This window comes from Nylanderia fulva, unplaced genomic scaffold (assembly GCF_048542155.1).
Source record: "Nylanderia fulva isolate GAGA-0341 unplaced genomic scaffold, ASM4854215v1 Scaffold56, whole genome shotgun sequence".
Lineage (NCBI taxonomy): Eukaryota > Metazoa > Arthropoda > Insecta > Hymenoptera > Formicidae > Nylanderia > Nylanderia fulva.
The window spans coordinates 48,824-67,357 of record NW_028190654.1 but is presented as its reverse complement, the minus strand read 5'-3'; the positions used below and the strand labels follow the sequence as shown (position 1 = coordinate 67,357).

At 35.9% G+C, this 18,534-nt stretch overlaps 1 protein-coding gene across 1 annotated transcript; it reads right to left on the bottom strand.

The window, feature by feature from the left end:
- Positions 1 to 13,127: 13,127 nt before the first annotated feature.
- Positions 13,128 to 15,696, bottom strand: LOC146721039 (uncharacterized). The gene has a single exon (XM_085487473.1). It carries the CDS (start codon positions 15,461 to 15,463, stop codon positions 13,964 to 13,966), a length of 1,500 nt encoding a protein of 499 aa, XP_085343599.1. The 5' UTR covers positions 15,464 to 15,696; the 3' UTR covers positions 13,128 to 13,963.
- Positions 15,697 to 18,534: the final 2,838 nt, after the last annotated feature.

Here is an 18,534-nt window from a genome sequence, read left to right as displayed (position 1 = left end):
GCTCTTGCAAGCCTTTTTATACACTTACTTTTAAAAACAAGAAAGATAAGCATTGTATAGAATAAATGCAAAGTGTATTATTTTGTAAGTATAATGAAATACCACAGCGATTAGTCTGTGATGCCCCTGAAGGATGTGTCTGTTTGTTTCTGTCATTTTGTCTCTGTCTGTGTCTTTTCGTCTGTGTCTCCGTCTCTGTGTCTCTGTCTAAGACTCTGTGTCTCTGTACATATATATATATATATATATATATATATATATGTATATATATATATTAGTCTGTGATACATTAGTCTGTAACTAACAATGTTCATATATATATATATATATATATATATGTACATATTAGTCTGTGATGTTCATATATATTAGTCTGTATAGCGCGGGTGATCTCTCCAGTTGTGTATGAATTAGCACAACTGGATGGGACACTTGCAGGAAAATTACACATACAGGATCTAAAAGATTATCACACTCCGATTACCGATCCGTAGATGCCGCGCAAGGTATATGGCCGTCTACACCACCGAGGGGGCGGTGATGAGAGAGTTCCCGCAGACGCGGGATGCTCCGGTACAGACGCGCAGCGAGCCTCGCGCGGAAATCGAGATGCGAGCGCCGCCGCTACCGCGGACGACGGAACGAGCGACATCGCCGGGGAGGACCCCGTGGGTGCGCTCCGGCAGGGTTTAGCGCAATTGGTCCCCCCGGGGTGTACCGATCCGAAAGTTGCAGCGGGGTTGCTGGAACTGCGGGAACCCAGCCCACGCATAGACGGCCTGTCCGATGGGGCGCGTACATGACTTCTGTTATGGGTGCGGATGGAGGGGCGTAACGTTGCGCCAATGCCCCAGATGCGGACCCAACTACAGAAAGGCGGAGCCGTGTACGGCCCGCGAGCACCCCGACTGCCATCGCCGGCGCGAGAGAACTCCCCGACGCGGGACGGGTGGCCATGGGCCCGCGAAACTGACGGACACTCCCTATAGGGACATCGCGGGGGCCGCGAATCGGAGCGGAAGCCATGGGCAAAAGACATATATTTTTTATTTTTGTTCCCGTTCTTTTTCTTTTCTTTTCTTTCTTTCTTTTCTCTTTCTTTCCTTTTTTATCATTTTGTGTTTGTTCTTTTTCTTTCTTCTTTCGAAAATCCGTGTAAAAAAATAGAAAATGAATTGAACAACTTACTGAAGAAAAGGCGGAAAAAAGAGTATATCTTTAACAATGAATTTTATAAATTACGTTCTAGCGATTCTCTCCTACCACAAACATACAGATTACCTAAAATCCATAAAGTAAACTATCCATTCAGAATCATAGTTTCTTCGGTAGACACGGCTTTATACTCGTTAGCTTCTTTTTTGCAAAATATTCTACGAACTAGCCTCCCTAAAGCTTAAAGTTATATCAATAATAGTTTTGATTTGTACAGCATGCTATTTGGAAAAAAGATTGATGATAACGATACGATGTTTTCTTTAAATGTTGTCTCTTTATTCACGAACGTACCTCTAGATCTTGCGGTCAACAGTATTAATAATAAATAGGAACACATTGAAAAAAGTACTAGAATACCAAAAAGTGAGTTTATACTAGGTATAAAATTTATTTTGACATACACTTATTTTACTTTTAATGACATAATTTATAAACAGATTTTTGGGACCCCGATGGGGTCTCCATTATCACCAATCATAGCTGATTTGGTCATGCAGGATCTGGAGGACACGGTTTTTAAGTCGTTAAATTTAAAATGCACGTTTTATTTCCGTTACGTAGACGATATAATACTGACCACTTCTACGACCAATATGAGTCAGATAGTTAGTAGCTTTAACAATTATCATGACAGACTAAAATTTACAATAGAACAGGAGGTTAATCGCAGCTTGAATTTCTTAGATCTATCAATAAAAATTATGTACAATACAATATATACAGGGTGGGCCATTTTAAAAAATACGATCAATTTTCTCGTAAACTAAGCGAAATATCGAAAAATGGTTCAGACATGTGTTGTATGGTTTCGAAGGGGCTATTAGATGGTGCCATTGGTTTGACCTTGGATATTTATTTGAAGATCACGCGAAGGTCACCTCAATTTTTTTAAATGGCACTCTCTATTTTTTATTACATATTCTTGTAGCTGACCTCGAGAGCTTTCCAAAACACTATAGTCAAATGTTTTCCCATTGCGTACTTTTCGAATTATAAAGCTCGAAAGTTACTACATTTTGATAAAAATACAAGATATATATATATATATATATTTTTTTATTTCTTAAAATATTCATTTTCCGATAGTCTTATTTTACATGCTCCGACCAATCAGGGCAAAGTCCAAGCATTATCCAGCAAGTCAAGACAAGATCCGGACACGATCCAGTCAGTCAAGGCAAGATACGAACACGATCCATCCAGTAATGGCAAGATACGAACACGGATCCAGCCAGTCAAGGCAAGATACGAACACGGATCCAGATCTTACCTTGACTAGCTAGATCCGTGTTCGTATCTTGCCTTGACTGGCTGGATCCGTGTTCGTATTTTGCCTTGACTGGCTGGATCGTGTTCAGATCTTGTCTTGTGTCACGTCCGAGTGTCCTTCTTTCCTCCTCTATTACTCTAGGTCTAGGAAGAAAGGGTTAGCTCTCTATTTATTTAGGGCAATCTGCATGCACCGACTATACCCTGGGTGCGTCGAGAGCTGGAGCTGACTTTTCGGATCTGGGGAATTTTAGGAATAGAGAATGTTTCGTAGGAATATATCATATCGTCTAGGAAAATTAATATTAGTTCGAAATCGTATTTCCTATTTAGGATATAAGATATAAAAAATTAAAGTATGTTATTAATAAAATAAAGTAATAGTCTATTATCAAGAATTTGAACATTTAGAATAATCGGTAAATAATCGCGAATTGAAATTATTTAAAGATCTAGATACTTCAAATAGTCGTCGATTTCAAAGGGAGGTTCTAGCGGTCCTGAGCTTATTAACTCTGGTAAAGAGACTGCAGGAAAATTATATTCCTCAAAAGGTAGAAAATCTTGATTGGAATTCTTAGACAATTCTATTAATTCGTTGATTATATTATCAATCTCCTCAAGGGGGATCGGTGATAAAGGTTCTATTTTATGTTGAAAATTGTCAATTGATCCGGAACCTTGAGGTAAGTCAAAAGAGATCACCTCTTGAGACTCAGATAATTGTTTATCTTCGGATAATTTCTCTTGAGAATTTGAGAAAGTAGTCGCGATTGGTCTATATTTCCTAATTATTGAAGGGCGTGTACGCTTCTTCTTACAAGATTGCGTTTCCGGCTGTCCATTTACAAGGATATGTTCATCCTTATAATATTAATTAATTAGTTATTAGAAGATTATAAAATTAGATTGAGGATTAAAAAGGATTAGTTCCTACTTGATTTCGCACGAAGATGAAGATCTGTTCTGTTGTTCCTGGTGACTATGCCTGGGCTGTAGTTCTCCTGGGGACCTCGGTCTCAGAAAGGAGTTGGAAGAACAGACGTGCACTGATTTTATATTAATTTTAATCTTTTATTTCTTTATTTATGAACAATTTCTAAGTCTGTGACTTATAATCGTACAATTTGGAGTTTACGAATTTAAACTATCAGATGAGTTAACTAGAATAATAACTAACATAAGAATTCGCAGAAAAATCTAAGTATTAATTGACACAAAAACTAGATTAACCGTAATCGGCTAAATGTAGAATTTAGAATTTAGAAAATAGTAATACGAAATGATCTATTCTAGAAATTGACAAGAAATGAAGTGAGTGCAGGACGCCAAATCCGCGGTTTATATACCCTTAGGAGGACCAGGCGTGCTTAGATTTTGACATGTTTATGGTTCCGTAGGAATTTGGTTTGTGTCATCGAAAAGGGGGCGAAGAGTGGTCCATCAGCTAAGATGGTTCGTTGGCGCAGTATAATTACGATTCTTAATAAACGAATGGGAATTTTTACAATAGTTTCCGAATTGCTTATTTATAAATCGTTAATATTTATCATTAATAATTTATACTAAATGGTTAAATTGCGTGCCCTAGGAGCCATTACAAAAATGTGGAGATTGTAATTCCTTGAATATTCATTATAATAATAATTGAGAGATTTTTGTTGTTAAAATAAAAGAACGTGCAACGTTATTCTGTAAAGGATTTAAGGGCTAGCTTTTGATAGTTTGAGTTGTAGCTTATAATGATAAAGATAATATTTTGCTTCCTAAATCTTTGGTTCGGCGTAGGGCATTGGTTTCTTTCCTAAAGCTCAGGAATGCGGCAGGGGGTCATACGGGGTCAAGTTACAAGCCATCGTGTCGCCAAGTCGATCTCTACGAATACTTATGTCTAGCAGTACATTTATTACTCCTTGTTCGGTCCTTTTACGTATATTGATCAATCAATTAGGGCATACTTCAATTATAATATATGATATTTATAGTTAATTATGGCATATAATATATGATATTTATAGTTAATTATGGCATACTTCATTAATAATATTTGGTATTTATAGTTAATAAAAAGATCTATAATCATTTATGGATCCATAATTCATTAATGCAATATTGAAAGGTTTACATATTCAAACGTGTACTCGGGTAATTCTTAGTCGCACTTACAGAATCGTGTTTCGTTTCAGGTATGAATTCTGAAGAAATTTGTGTTGCTCTTTTAATTGTCATATAAATTTGATGTGATTAGAATTCTGTAAATCTGACTAAAGAAGGTTGTTTTGGAGTTAATAATACATCGCGTTGTATTGTAATTTACTTTAGGAAGGAGTGGGTTAACATTTTTAGTCCTTATATCTTGTGCTTGATTATATTAATATTTATCATACTTATTTATAGTTTGGCGTTATTGTAATAAGTGTATCGATAAGTGCTCCTGTAAAGGAATAATCTCTAAAAAATCACCTTTAAAAAAAGGTAAAAAAAGGCGACCAGTTAAGGGCACGCCATTAACAAAAATTATCCATTGCAAACCCATGTAGAATCCTATCCTATTGCAAACCCATGTAGAATCCTATGAAAAATTAATCATTGCAAACCCATGTAGAATCCTAGGCAAAATTAACCATTGCAAACCCATGTAGAATCGTACCCATTTCAAACCTATGTAGAATCCTATGAAAAATTAACCATTGCAAACTCATGTAGAATCCTATGAAAAATTAACCATTGCAAACCCATGTAGAATTGTATTAAAAATTATCCATTGCAAACTTATGTAGAATCCTACATTGCAAACCCATGTACAATAGAATTGTATGAAAAATTATCGATTATAAACCCATGTACAATCGTAACAAAAGTAATGAAATAAAAAAAAATTGCGCCAAGTGAAAGTAGAAACTTGTACCAGTGGAAAATTAAAGTTGCAGACATATATAGAGTCGTATAATGAATCAGTAAAAATTTAAATTTGCAAATGTAGAATCGTACCATAAAAAAACTTATCTTTTAAAAAAAAAGATAAACAAGATGCCAAGTCCATGCGCCATGTGAAAAAGAAATAAAAAAATTTTAGTTAAAAAAACTGGGCGCGCTGCTAAGTTTCAAAATTACAATGCACCTTAAAGTAACATTAATTAATTTAAACACAAAACATATTTTAACTGTAATGAGTTTAAAAGTAACAATTTAATTTTAATATTGTTAGAATATTATTTAGCAGCGCTCCCAGTTTTTTTAACTAAAATTTTTTTATTTCTTTTTCACATGGCGCATGGACTTGGCATCTTGTTTATCTTTTTTTTTAAAAGATAAGTTTTTTTATGGTACGATTCTACATTTGCAAATTTAAATTTTTACTGATTCATTATACGACTCTATATATGTCTGCAACTTTAATTTTCCACTGGTACAAGTTTCTACTTTCACTTGGCGCAATTTTTTTTTTATTTCATTACTTTTGTTACGATTGTACATGGGTTTATAATCGATAATTTTTCATACAATTCTATTGTACATGGGTTTGCAATGTAGGATTCTACATAAGTTTGCAATGGATAATTTTTAATACAATTCTACATGGGTTTGCAATGGTTAATTTTTCATAGGATTCTACATGAGTTTGCAATGGTTAATTTTTCATAGGATTCTACATAGGTTTGCAATGGGTACGATTCTACATGGGTTTGCAATGGTTAATTTTGCCTAGGATTCTACATGGGTTTGCAATGATTAATTTTTCATAGGATTCTACATGGGTTTGCAATAGGATAGGATTCTACATGGGTTTGCAATGGATAATTTTTGTTAATGGCGTGCCCTTAACTGGTCGCCTTTTTTTACCTTTTTTTAAAGGTGAGTTTTTAGAGATTATATCATTCATTTTTGTATATTTTTATGACCGGAATAGAACAATTATTAAACATGTTTATCTAAACTTCTTTGCTTAAAATGATGTGTACAATCATATCCTAGAATCCTGATCATTCCTCCTAAAGCACCCTATTTATATAAATTTACCCATATGTGTGTGTGTGTGTGTGTGTGTGTGTGTGTGTGTGTGTACTAATGTCGAGCATTTTTTATACATTTTCTATTAAATTTAGATAAAAGTTGCAGGATTTCGAAAAAGAAAAAGTTGACATAGACTTTTTCCTAAACGGCGATTTTCAAGGTTATTTAAAGGTCACTTATATTTTCAAAATAGAATTACCTTAATTTTTCTCATATAAATAGATTCCTCGCAATATTTACTATAAAAAGTTGTAAAGGTATAATTTTTATGTATCTACATAATCTTACATAAACTTCGAAATATTACAAATATTTTATTTTATGAAATATTTCAGTTTATGTAAAATTATGTTAACTATCTTTTAAATTATTCACTTTTAGCCATCTTACCCTTACAACCTTTTATAGTGAATATTGCAACAAATTGGTTTATATATATAATATATATATAACATCAGTTATTATTAATTGATGTTTACATTTATTTTTAGACTTACTAGAGCTCAAATGCTCCACATTTTTTGCAAAAACTGTTTATTCTACAGATTTCAAATATGCTTTTAAATGATGATTGAATATTTCCTTTTTTTAATTATTTTTATTATTATTTTTCAATCTCAATCAACTTTTATAACTTTATGCCAGCACGATACAAATACATGTGTCTTTATTTTTTTTATTATTTTCATTATTATTTTTCAATCTCAATCAACTTCTATAACCTTATGCCAGCAGGATACAAATACATGTATGTCTTTATTATTGTATCAACTCTTGTCTTTTCCATGTAACCATGTCTTCATAGTTTGAATTATCCCTTCATCTTCTCAATCTTTCGCAGAGATTTAATTAATTAAATACACTTCACACGAAATAATGTTTGCTAGAAGATATACAGCAAACGATAACTGTAAAAACATGATTACGTGGAAAGAACAAGAGTTGGTACAGTAAAGGCAAGTAAGTAAGTACATGTAATGTATCGTATTGGCATAACGCTATATCCGCGGAGCAGATAATGTGGCTGTAGAGGTAGTCTGCAGTGCAGCTAATGTGGACGTAGATGTTGATTGAGATAATTGTCTAATATAAAATAGAATTTAAAAATTTAGTTTAAAAAGCTGTTGCATATATAAATAAAGTTTATTTTTTCTAAATTTGGAATATGTTTAATTAATTAATTTTTTAAGTCTATGTTTAATAAATTTTTTAAGTCTGTATTCAATAATTTTATTCATTTGATAAATACATGTATGTCTTTATTTTGATATGTTTAATATAATTAGAAATTCATTATTAATTAGATATGTAAACTATAAATTCATATATAATATTTGAAAATATATGTGAATATTTAAATTTTTATCTTCTCCTTCCTCTCCTTCAATCTCTTTAATATCAATATGTGTATGTGTGTACACGCGCGCACTTTTGTACGTATTTATTTAATTATTGGATAGTGGAGAGTACTTAATTGATAAAAAATTATGACAATAATAATCCTTGTTTTTTTTTCTTATTATTTACTCAGATTTTTTTGTCTATCTTATAAGATAAACACTTTAGAGATTGAATATTTCAAGTAAACTAATTGTAAGTAAATTTCACATTAATGCATATAGATGTTTAATCATGAATGTACTAAATAAGTACACAAGACGAACAGTGAGTGAGTGAGTGAGAATGAGAGAGTGTGTGTGTGTGCGTGTGTGTGTGAGAAAGAGAGAGAGAGAGAGAGAGAGAGAGAGAGAGAGAGAGAGAGAGAGAGTTAGCCAACATAACCCCGCACGCTGCCGATCATGAATGTACTAAATAAGTACACAAGACGAACAGTGAGTGAGTGAGTGAGAATGAGAGAGTGTGTGTGTGTGTGCGTGTGTGTGTGTGTGTGAGAGAGAGAGAGAGAGAGAGAGAGTTAGCCAACATAACCCCGCACGCTGCCGATATGGCGAAGCGCCACTATCGCCATCTGTTGTAAAACGTGCGAGATGGACAAAATTACCACTACATGCATCTTGCATGTGTTGTGTACGTGTGATATATGTGTGCGCATGTGTTGTATACGTGTGAATACGTGTAGCACAATACTACTATGTATGCGTGGTCGATGATGATAATGATGATGATAATGATGATGATAATGATGATAATGATGACGGGGACGTTTCTTAATAGAAATTTTTCATATTTCGACTTTGCATTTATATATCTCTGCTTACAAATCACGTAGAGCAGAAATAAAGACACTTTTATTATATAATTCGAACTCAATCTATCGATTAAGTCTAGTATAAACTCGATTGCTTCAGCCATTATTGAGGATTCGAAATATTATAAAGACTCAAATGTCCGACTCGCGTTAAGATACACGGTGTCTCCGCTACGCCCTTAACTGGTCGCGAGACACTACCGTGTCTCTTGATATTTGGTTAGTTCCGCTAGTTACATGCTGTCTCTGGGGTCCCTAGATGATGCCTGATTGGTCGCGTAGTTTGGACTAGATAGAGATGTTTGGTTCCTAGGTAGAGGACCCCAGATCTGGCGATTTTAGCTATTAATACTAAAATAGTCAGATTAGAGCAATTAATAAAATATAATGATTATTAATAGTCTTATTTCTACGAGAATATAAGTAGCGCGCAATAGTTATAGTGAAAATAAAAAATTTAAAATAGACGGGACGTCACATCTTGACTAGCTAGATCAGTGTTCGTATCTTGCCTTGACTGGCTGGATCGTGTCCAGATCTTGCCTTGACTAGCTAGATCCGTAATCGTATCTTGCCTTGATTGGCTGGATCCGTGTTCGTATCTTACCTTTACTGGATGGATCGTGTTCGTATCTTGCCTTGACTGACTGGATCGTGTCCGGATCTTGTCTTGACTATGTCACGTCCTAGTGACCTTTCTATTCTCTCTATTCCTAGACTAGAAAGAATGGGGCGCTCTCTATTTTTTATGAGGCAATCTGCTTACACCGGCTATACCTCAGGGATGCCGAGAGCACGGACTATACTGTGGAACTAGGGACCGAGTGTTGAGACGTTGGGGATGGGGAATTCTAGTTACTAGTGAAAAAAGGATTTCTACTAGCAATTCTTTCTAAACTATCTAATGAATTTATCAATTGATCGATTATAATTTCCCCGTTTAAATAATTGTTAATTAATAAATTCAATAGCAAAAATATAATATAACTCTCAAATCTAAGGTCTTGAGAATCCCTCATGGGGTCCTATTATTAGACAATTATTTGAATTACGTGAGCTATCGGTTTTCGCGAAGTCTCGTGTTTATCGTGTGCAATGGATCTGGAAGGTTATCTAAATAGACAAGAAATTGATCTTAATCGATGTTTCCCTCTAAAACGTCTGTTAGTAGGGCGATAATTATACTTATTATTGTATGAATTTCTTTGTTAATTAATTTCCGATTTTCTTCAATAGTAAATTCTGATGACATTTGAGAACGATTCAAAAATTTAAATAACTAGCATATTAATTGATTTTAAATGAGATATCTGGACACTGTTCTTCTAGGAATTTTATTAGATCCTGAGAGATTTCCTTCTCTATTTCCGATACTAAATCGCACAGTTCTGTGAATAATGATGATTCGAAAATATCGTTGTTAAAATCAATTGAGGGTTCGATCTTTGTATCGGGGACGGTTCTTTCGTCCGTAAAGAAGGATTTGTCAAGGGCTTGTCGCTGGAGCCAACGTAAAGTAGACGGGGCGCGGTTAGCACAAGTCTTTTTACCTGCTCTATGATTTCTTTTATTCCGACGTGCGATCTTCTGTTTTAATGTCTTCATGGGAGATAGGATAGTAGTGAAGTATCTAATTTAATAAGGGGATATTGTCAGAAAGATATTAATAAGAAAAATGTACTGATAGAGATTGCATCAATGTCGTATTAATATCTTTGTTAATTTACCGCCGGATTCCGTCTATTATATTTAGGTAGACAATAGAATAGTTAAATATCTAAATAATTAGCATATTGATCGATTTTAAATAATTTGTCTGGACACTGATCTTTTAATGATTGTATCAAATCCTTACGATGAATTTGTTTCTGAGAAGTATCTTCTTCTATTTGTGATACTAAATCACAAAGTTCTGCAATTAGTAATTGTTCTGAGAATTAGTCTTTTATTGTTTGTACTTCGTCAGTAGGATAAAATTGTTCCGGTAAGTTGTTTTTTTCTACTTGCGATACTAATTCGTGTAATTCTGTGATTAATAACTGCTCTGAAGAATCGGTTTCCGAACTAGATTTATTAGATGGTTCGTCTGGCAAGGATTCTATTCTGGAATCAGGAGAAATTCCTTTGTCTGAGATTGGTGATAACTCTGGGAAGCTAGTTCTAAGATCGAAATAATTAAGTGCTTCTTCTATTAAAGAATCAATCAAACTCGGTAGTTCAGGAGTCGTGAATTCAAGGGAATTAAGAGGTTGGTTGATCGAGGTTTCGGTCTGAATATGAGGGGGAGTTCCTTTGTTCGCTACGAGCTTATTGTCAAGATTTAGCTGAATAGATGAAGTCTTCAATCTTTTTATGGTCTCCGGAGAAAAGGTAACTTTTTCACACGATTTGACACGAGGTTTATTATCCGGTGACCGTTGCCTGAGCTAAAGTAGAGTAGATGCAGCGCGGTTAGCGCGAGCCTTTTTCTTACTTGCCCTACGATTACGTTTTTTTCGATAATCGATCTTCTGTTCTCGTTTATTCATTTATAAAATTGTCATTAAATAATAATGAAATATCTATTCAAATTAGATGTTACTAGGAGGATACTACTAGGGGGTGGTATACTGAAAGAGATTACGTTAATTGAATCAAATCTAATTAACTAAAGAATTTGTCAAAATAACATTCGCTAAATTATTGGTCTCTTTGTATTGTTTATTAGAAAGGAGAAGATTTAGGAAAAAGATCTACCTCGAGGCGTTGATAAGAGAGTTGTTTCCGGTGCGCTTATTCAGCGCTCGGGGGGAAAAAATAATCGGAGAGTTGTTTCCGGTGCGCCTATTCAGCGCTCGGGGGAAGGAAATAATCAGGGGGTTGATAAGAGAGTTATTGTTTCCGGTGCGCTTATTCAGCGCTCGGGGGAAGGAAATAATCGGAGAGTTGTTTCCGGTGCGCCTATTCAGCGCTCGAGAGAAGGAAATAATCAGAGAGTTGTTTCCGGTGCGCTTATTCAGCGCTCGAGTAAAGGAAATAATCAGAGAGTTGTTTCCGGTGCGCTTATTCAGCGCTCGGGGGAAGGAAATAACCAGAGAGTTGTTTCCGGTGCGCTTATTCAGCGCTCGGGGGAAGGAAATAATCAAGGGGTTGATAAGAGAGTTATTTCCAGTGCGCTTATTCAGCGCTCGGAGGAAGGTGATTGGATAATGCTTGAAGGAAATCTGTGCGACCTTCGAAACTCGTTCGAATTTTTATGTAATGTCGGAGTGTTGGATGATCTGTGTGATTAACAGACTCCTACCTAAGACGACAAACTCTTCGTAGACCCGTGATGTGTCTGGCCAGCTTCGCTCCCTCGCAAGGACCTCGGTCGTGGGGTGCTTATGACGAAATCAAACGCTCGGTCGTACAATGCTCTAAAGTTCTTTATTCGTCTTTTAATCCGGTTACAAATTGTGCGTGATTAAAGATTAAGAAGTCAGCGAGTTCGACGGCTAACCCGTGACTTAAACAATATACCAAGTTACAAATTTACGCTGGGTTACAGCGGTTAAGTGTCGTTGACAAAGTTATATATTTCGAGATTCGCGTTATAAATCGTTATGATGATTTTAGGATGGTACGAAATTGTTGCTGCACTCTTCCGCTAGCGACAATTTAAAATGTACACTGTAACTTTCTATGATGAAATGCCGTCCCGTGATTATGATGAAATGCCGTCGTCCGGCCAGATTTTCTAGGGTTTATATACCCCTCGAAACCGAAAAATCTTGGTGTCGAGTGCGAATTTTTGGGTGGGAGGATTCCCACAAAAACGCTTTTCCAGGAAGATATCATAATAAATTTTCTTATAAAAGAAGGGGTGGTTTGGGGATCCTGAGAAGGCAACGAGTGAGCTCTTCTTATGACCAAATATGGTCAAGAGAGTCTATCATGACCATATAAGGTGATAGACGACGAGAAAATCTAAGAGAGAATAAGTCGTAAAAGTCTATGATTTGTTGATTCTCGAGGTTCGTGACGTGCAGGTGTTAGCATCCCGAAAGACGCGGGGTTGCTTATCGTATCAAGATCGGGGGCGGTCCGGGCGACAAAGAAAGTTCAAGCGGTAGCCGCACGTTGGGGTTCTATTGTTCGCTTGCTAGCTTCTATACGTTTCTGAAATCGTTCTCTATATAATTCTCTGCTATATTCTAGTTATTGCAATTTTAATATAATGAAATAAAGTTATGATCGCTAAATTATATAGTTAGGATTTCATAACGTGGTATATTCTTATATAGTTATGGTGAAATGTTGTTATATTCATGGAATCCTTATTTATGTAAATATATTGAAAAAAAGGAGAATAACATCTCTGATACTAAGTTGCAAGAATCCGAGTAGTTTCAGTAATAGTGATAAAGATAGTAAGGTTCCATAAATATAATTACAATTGAGGCGCATCGTTATCTTATAAATTAAAGAAAAGATTTTATGGAATACTTTATGACAAATAGTCGGTCATTAGAATTTATCAATTTTTATAATTCATTCACCATTGTGTGATTAAAATATTTATTCAGACGATTCATCATTCTAATTATTCCATAAATAAGATTATACAATTTCAAACATGTTGATTATAGGATTCACACATTGATTAATAGATTTGCACACATTGATTATATTTCGCATTTATCGTTCATACCGTTAGGGTTGTAAGAGATGGCGACGACTAGTAATTTATAGGTATACGCTTGTTGTGTTGGATTAGTCGCGTTGCTAGTCCCTAGACTAGTTACAACTAGAAGATTCCCTATTCGGTATTACTAACGATAAATGGTAAAGACGTCTAATTCTAAGTTAAATCGTTCTCAAAATAGTTAATTATATAGGTTCTCGCAAGAAATGATGTAAAAGCGAAAAATTTTGGGTTTCGACCAATGGCGGGACGTCACACCTCCCCTCTTATTTAAGAACAAATTTCGATGATTTCGAAGGAATTTGTTCTATGTCCTTTAAACGATCCCATAGATCCTGATAGCGGTAATTAGAGTCGAGAGTATTTGTACTTGCTGCTGGTTCGATATTGGATGAAGCATTATCAATTAATCTTGAAAATCCGTCGATTGTTGTTGTTAATTCTCTGGTGGTTCCCTCGGGTGCAGACGGTGGTGGTGATTTGTCGATTTCCTTTTTATTATTCTCAGTCTTATCGGCGGGTCCTCGGGCGAGATGAAGTAGTAGGTTGGTGAGAGAGCTTCAGATTGCTCCTAATAAATGCATGCTTCATCCGTAAGCTGAATGTAGAGCATAACCGTGGATTGCTGTGTCGATAACGATTTTTATTAAACGGACGATTATCAGAATGCCAAGTATTCCAGCGGTTGCAGATCCGAAGGAAATAAATCCATTCCAAACTCGTGAAGCGGCATTTTCAGCTATTTTATTAAGCGATGCTTCGTCCAACAGGTTATACATGGAGACGGCATCAGGATTGATGGAGTAACCAGTAATTCCTCTCGCGACTATATTGAGAAGAGCGGGTTTCTCGGCAGGAAACATGATGTGATCCCTTAATTTCTTTATATTGTTTTCAGAATATATTCCACTGATAGCCAGGGGTCCCGGCGTTAAGTAATCCCAACTTAAAGCTGTCATTGGTTTTAATTGTTGCGGGGGTTGTTGTCTAATTTGAGGTTCCGGTGTGAATTGAATCCAAGTTTCCTCGATGCGATACATCGTAGGCAATTCTGAACTGCATTCTCTTTGTATCCCGAATTTGGTAATTATTCGAGATTTAGGAGTAAGGAACAAAAAAGAGTTATGAACTATTATAGGCAGTTCTGTATAACATTTTTTTGTTTTTCTCACTACGACGTCCACAGGAATATACTTGATGATGTGAGTCGTTTCTCCCGTAGTAACGGCCATATACCCTGGTCCTTTCATTAATCGATATGCAAATTCATCCGGTTGAAGAGTGGCGAACGACAGAGCATTAGTAATTATCTGTCGTTCTAATTTACATTTTTGTTGCATGATGTTATAATATAATAAAGTCATCTGTTGTCGAATATGTTTTTCCACGTATACAAATTTAGAATTCATATATGCGAAAATGTCTAAATTATCCACGGGGATAATACCGCGACTAGCGAAAGTATCTCCTTTTCTTGTTTCTAAAATAAACAATTTAGGGTGTTCCGTGCAAAATAGGGTGTATCCACACAGAGGCTGTTCTTTTCTCTTCGTGAGAGCAAAGGTGATGTCCTGTGTCGTCAGGCTGTAAAAAATCACAACAGGGGGGTTGCTTGAATCGTCGGTGATTCTGGTCGCAGGTCCCTCGTAAAGAACGTCGTATTGGTGAAAATTGCAGGTAGATACGGGTACAGGTTTCCAGTAAGTGTATCCATTTTTTAAATCAATGCAAAATCCTTCGCTTAATCGGCAAATGGTTCCGGATTTTAGTATTATTTTTCCTGAATTTAATTGCACAGGAACATGCGTGCTTCTCAGGGAAATTTTAACAGCAGCTTGAACGATAATGTTGTCCCACGTTCCGTAAGGATCGGAGTACTGAGTTCCTTTGCAAGTCCCGTCATTACTGGTACGGCCAGCTAATGTGAGGCTGTGATAGGTAGTCTGATTAGCTCTTAATCCTTGAATAACGTTGCCTGCTCCCAAGGAGAAAGTTCCTTCGTAGAACATTTTTCGACATACAGTATATCCAGTTTCGTGAATGTATTCTGCTCTTCCATTATTAACTATGGAAACGTGCGAATGCATTCCGTAGTAATAAATTGTCCTTGAGATATCCACCTTGCATTGAATGACCTCAGCATGATCGTAATCCGAGAGTTGTAAAAGTTGTACATAAACATCTATAGAGTTTGGTTTCCGTATATTGAGATTGCATTCTCCAACATCGAGCAGCGATACAGAGGTAAAATTCAGGTGTTGTCCGCCACAATCGAATCCGATTAAAGCGCGAGTTGAATTTATAAAAGCGAGAACCACGAAGTATAATAACATTTCTGTAATAATAACACACAAATTACATATAAGTTTCACACACGTATATAATAATTTTATACAAGTATTAGTTTCACACATATATATTGTCGCTTTGCGTATTTTTGTTTTTTTTTCTTTTCCCCTTTTTTTATTTTTTCATCATATCCTTTTACTCTTTTTACATAAAAGGATATGCTTATGTCAAGATCTGTAAGAATGCAGATTTTGACTTTAGAACATTACCAGGAGTGTAAGTTGAAGTTTGCCGGTTTTTACATTAGGTGTCCCTAGCAGGATGTAGGCATTTCTATGATTTGTTATATACACGATTGTTTTCTATTGACATTAACCTCCAAAAACACCCAAGTCTCATTCTGTCAAAATAATAGCGTCATAGTCGTTTATATCAATAAATATGTCGAGTTTCGTTCCAAATAAAGAGCATTTGCGGCATTCGTTGTTTTTCTTATTTCATCAAAAGAAAAAAGCAGCTGAAGCACATCGTTTGCTAGTAGAAACTTATGGTGAACATGCTCCAGTGATTAGAACATGTGAGACATGGTTTCGTCAATTTAAAAGTAAAGATTTCGATTTGAAAGACAATGAACATCCTGGCGCAGCGAAAAGGTTTGAAGACGAGGATTTGCAGGTGTTGTTGGATGAAGACCCAACTCAATCACAACAAATATTGGCAGAAAAACTTAATGTGTCCCGAGTAGCAATTTGCCAACGTTTAAAAGCCTTGGGAAAAATCCAGAAGTATGGAAAATGGGTGCAACACGCATTGAACGACAGGCAAATGGAACATCGAAAAACCATTTTTGAAATGCTGCTTCAACGGTTCGAAAGGAAGTCTTTTTTGCATCGGATTGTCACGGGTGACGAGAAATGGATTTTTTTTGAGAACCCGAAGCGAAAAAGATCATGGCTTTCACCTGGAGTGAAGCCGCCCCATCCACTGCAAAGCCCAATCGCTTTGGCCGTAAGACAATGCTCTGTGTTTGGTGGGACCAGGATGGTGTGGTGTACCACGAACTATTAAAACCTGGTGAAACGGTAAATACGGATCGCTACCGACAACAAATGATCAATTTGAATCATGCGTTGATTCAAAAACGACCGGAATGGGCCCGAAGACATGGCAAAGTTATTTTGCAATATGACAACGCGCCGTCTCATACCGCTAGATCCGTGAAGGACACATTAAAAACACTTAATTGGGAAATATTATCGCACCCGCCGTACTCTCCAGACCTCGTCCCGTCCGACTTCCACCTTTTCGCATCGATGGGGCACTCACTTGCAGAGCAGCACTTCGTCAATTTTGAAGAAGTTGAAAAATGGCTCGTCGAATGGTTTTCCTCGAAAGAAAAAAAAGTTTTTTTGGAATGGTATCCATAATTTGCCTGAAAGATGGACGAAATGTGTAGAATCAAATGGTCAATACTTTGAATACAAATATTTTGAGATTCTCCTGAAAATTATGTGTTTTTTTTTAACGAAAAAACCGGCAAATTTCAACTTACACTTCTGGTAAGCTTCTAACGGCAAGAGTGCGGGCATGCATACTTAAAATTATCTGTTTGCAAAAAAAAAATTATTTAATGTTTTTAACTATCTTAAGATTTAAGTTTCTAAAAATATAATTAACATATGGTGTTATCAAATTATTATGTATTTGATTAAATTATAAAAGCGTTATGCGATAACTGCGCATGCATAGACTTATGTAGTTCTACAGTTAACTTTAAGCATTCCAAAGATGGTTTTTTTCTTTTTCAAGTTTTTCTTAAGAGTATGAAATATATGCGGTTAGTGCTACAAAAAATCGTCTATAAAAAAAGGTCGAGGGAAAACGCGTAACATTTATTCTTTGAGATTCTCAAATAGGAATCGAGAAACGATCGTAAGCAAGGAAGAAAGTATAGCAAGAGTAGGGGGAGTGAAATTCGACAGGTTATAGGGGTTAGAGAAATTTTGCATTTACAATTCTGTCAGTGCCTAGTGCGGACGTACAGTTGTAGTGAGAGTGCAGTAAAGTGAAGTTAATCATGAAGGTATTCATTAAGGAAGGCGAAAGGGGTTTGATGATGGCGATCGTCTATGAAGACGTGAATGTGAGTATTTTAAGAGTTTATTTATATTAGTTGTAGTGCATGCATAGATCATATTTTGTGATACTAAGAGATTTGTGCAATTTCCAGCTTGCTTTTCGGGGAGGCTTGATGAGGTTCCTGCCCGTTATGGAGAGATATTTCCAGTATGCCGAAGGCATACAGATGGCGCGAAGGGAGAGGAGAGCCGACGCAGAGTGTATATGGGAAGGTGACCTTAACTTGGATAGATTTTTCAAGGAATCTAAAGGTAATTTAGGAGTAATTTCTTTTTATTTTTCGGTAAGAAGCGTTAGACTTCTTTATTTATCAACATTGACGTATTCGTGTTTCAGGGCGGAAGGTGATCAAGTTGGGAATTTTCCGTAAAATGTTGGAAGTTCTGAACAGCTGCAAGCGTAAGGAGCGAAGAAATAGGAGAGACGACGCGGGCCGTGTATGGGAGGGCGACCTCGGGCTGGATGAAATTTTTAAGGAGCCTGAGAGTAAGTGATTTCTTTTTTGTCTTCCGATAAGAAGTGTTGGGCTTATACTTATATTCTAAAATAGGTTATTATGATTAATCATATGATTGGTCGCGTTGCTAGTCCCTAGACTAGTTACAACTAGAAGATTCCCTATGCCGGTATTACTAACGATAAATGGTGAAGACGTCTAATTCTAAGTTAAATCGTTCTCAAAATAGTTAATTATATAGGTTCTCGCAAGAAATGATGTAAAAGCGAAAAA

What these genes read in the sequence shown, in the direction of transcription:
- LOC146721039 (XM_085487473.1), bottom strand. Translation starts at nt 15,463, where the DNA reads ATGCATTCGCACGTTTCCATAGTTAATAATGGAAGAGCAGAATACATT.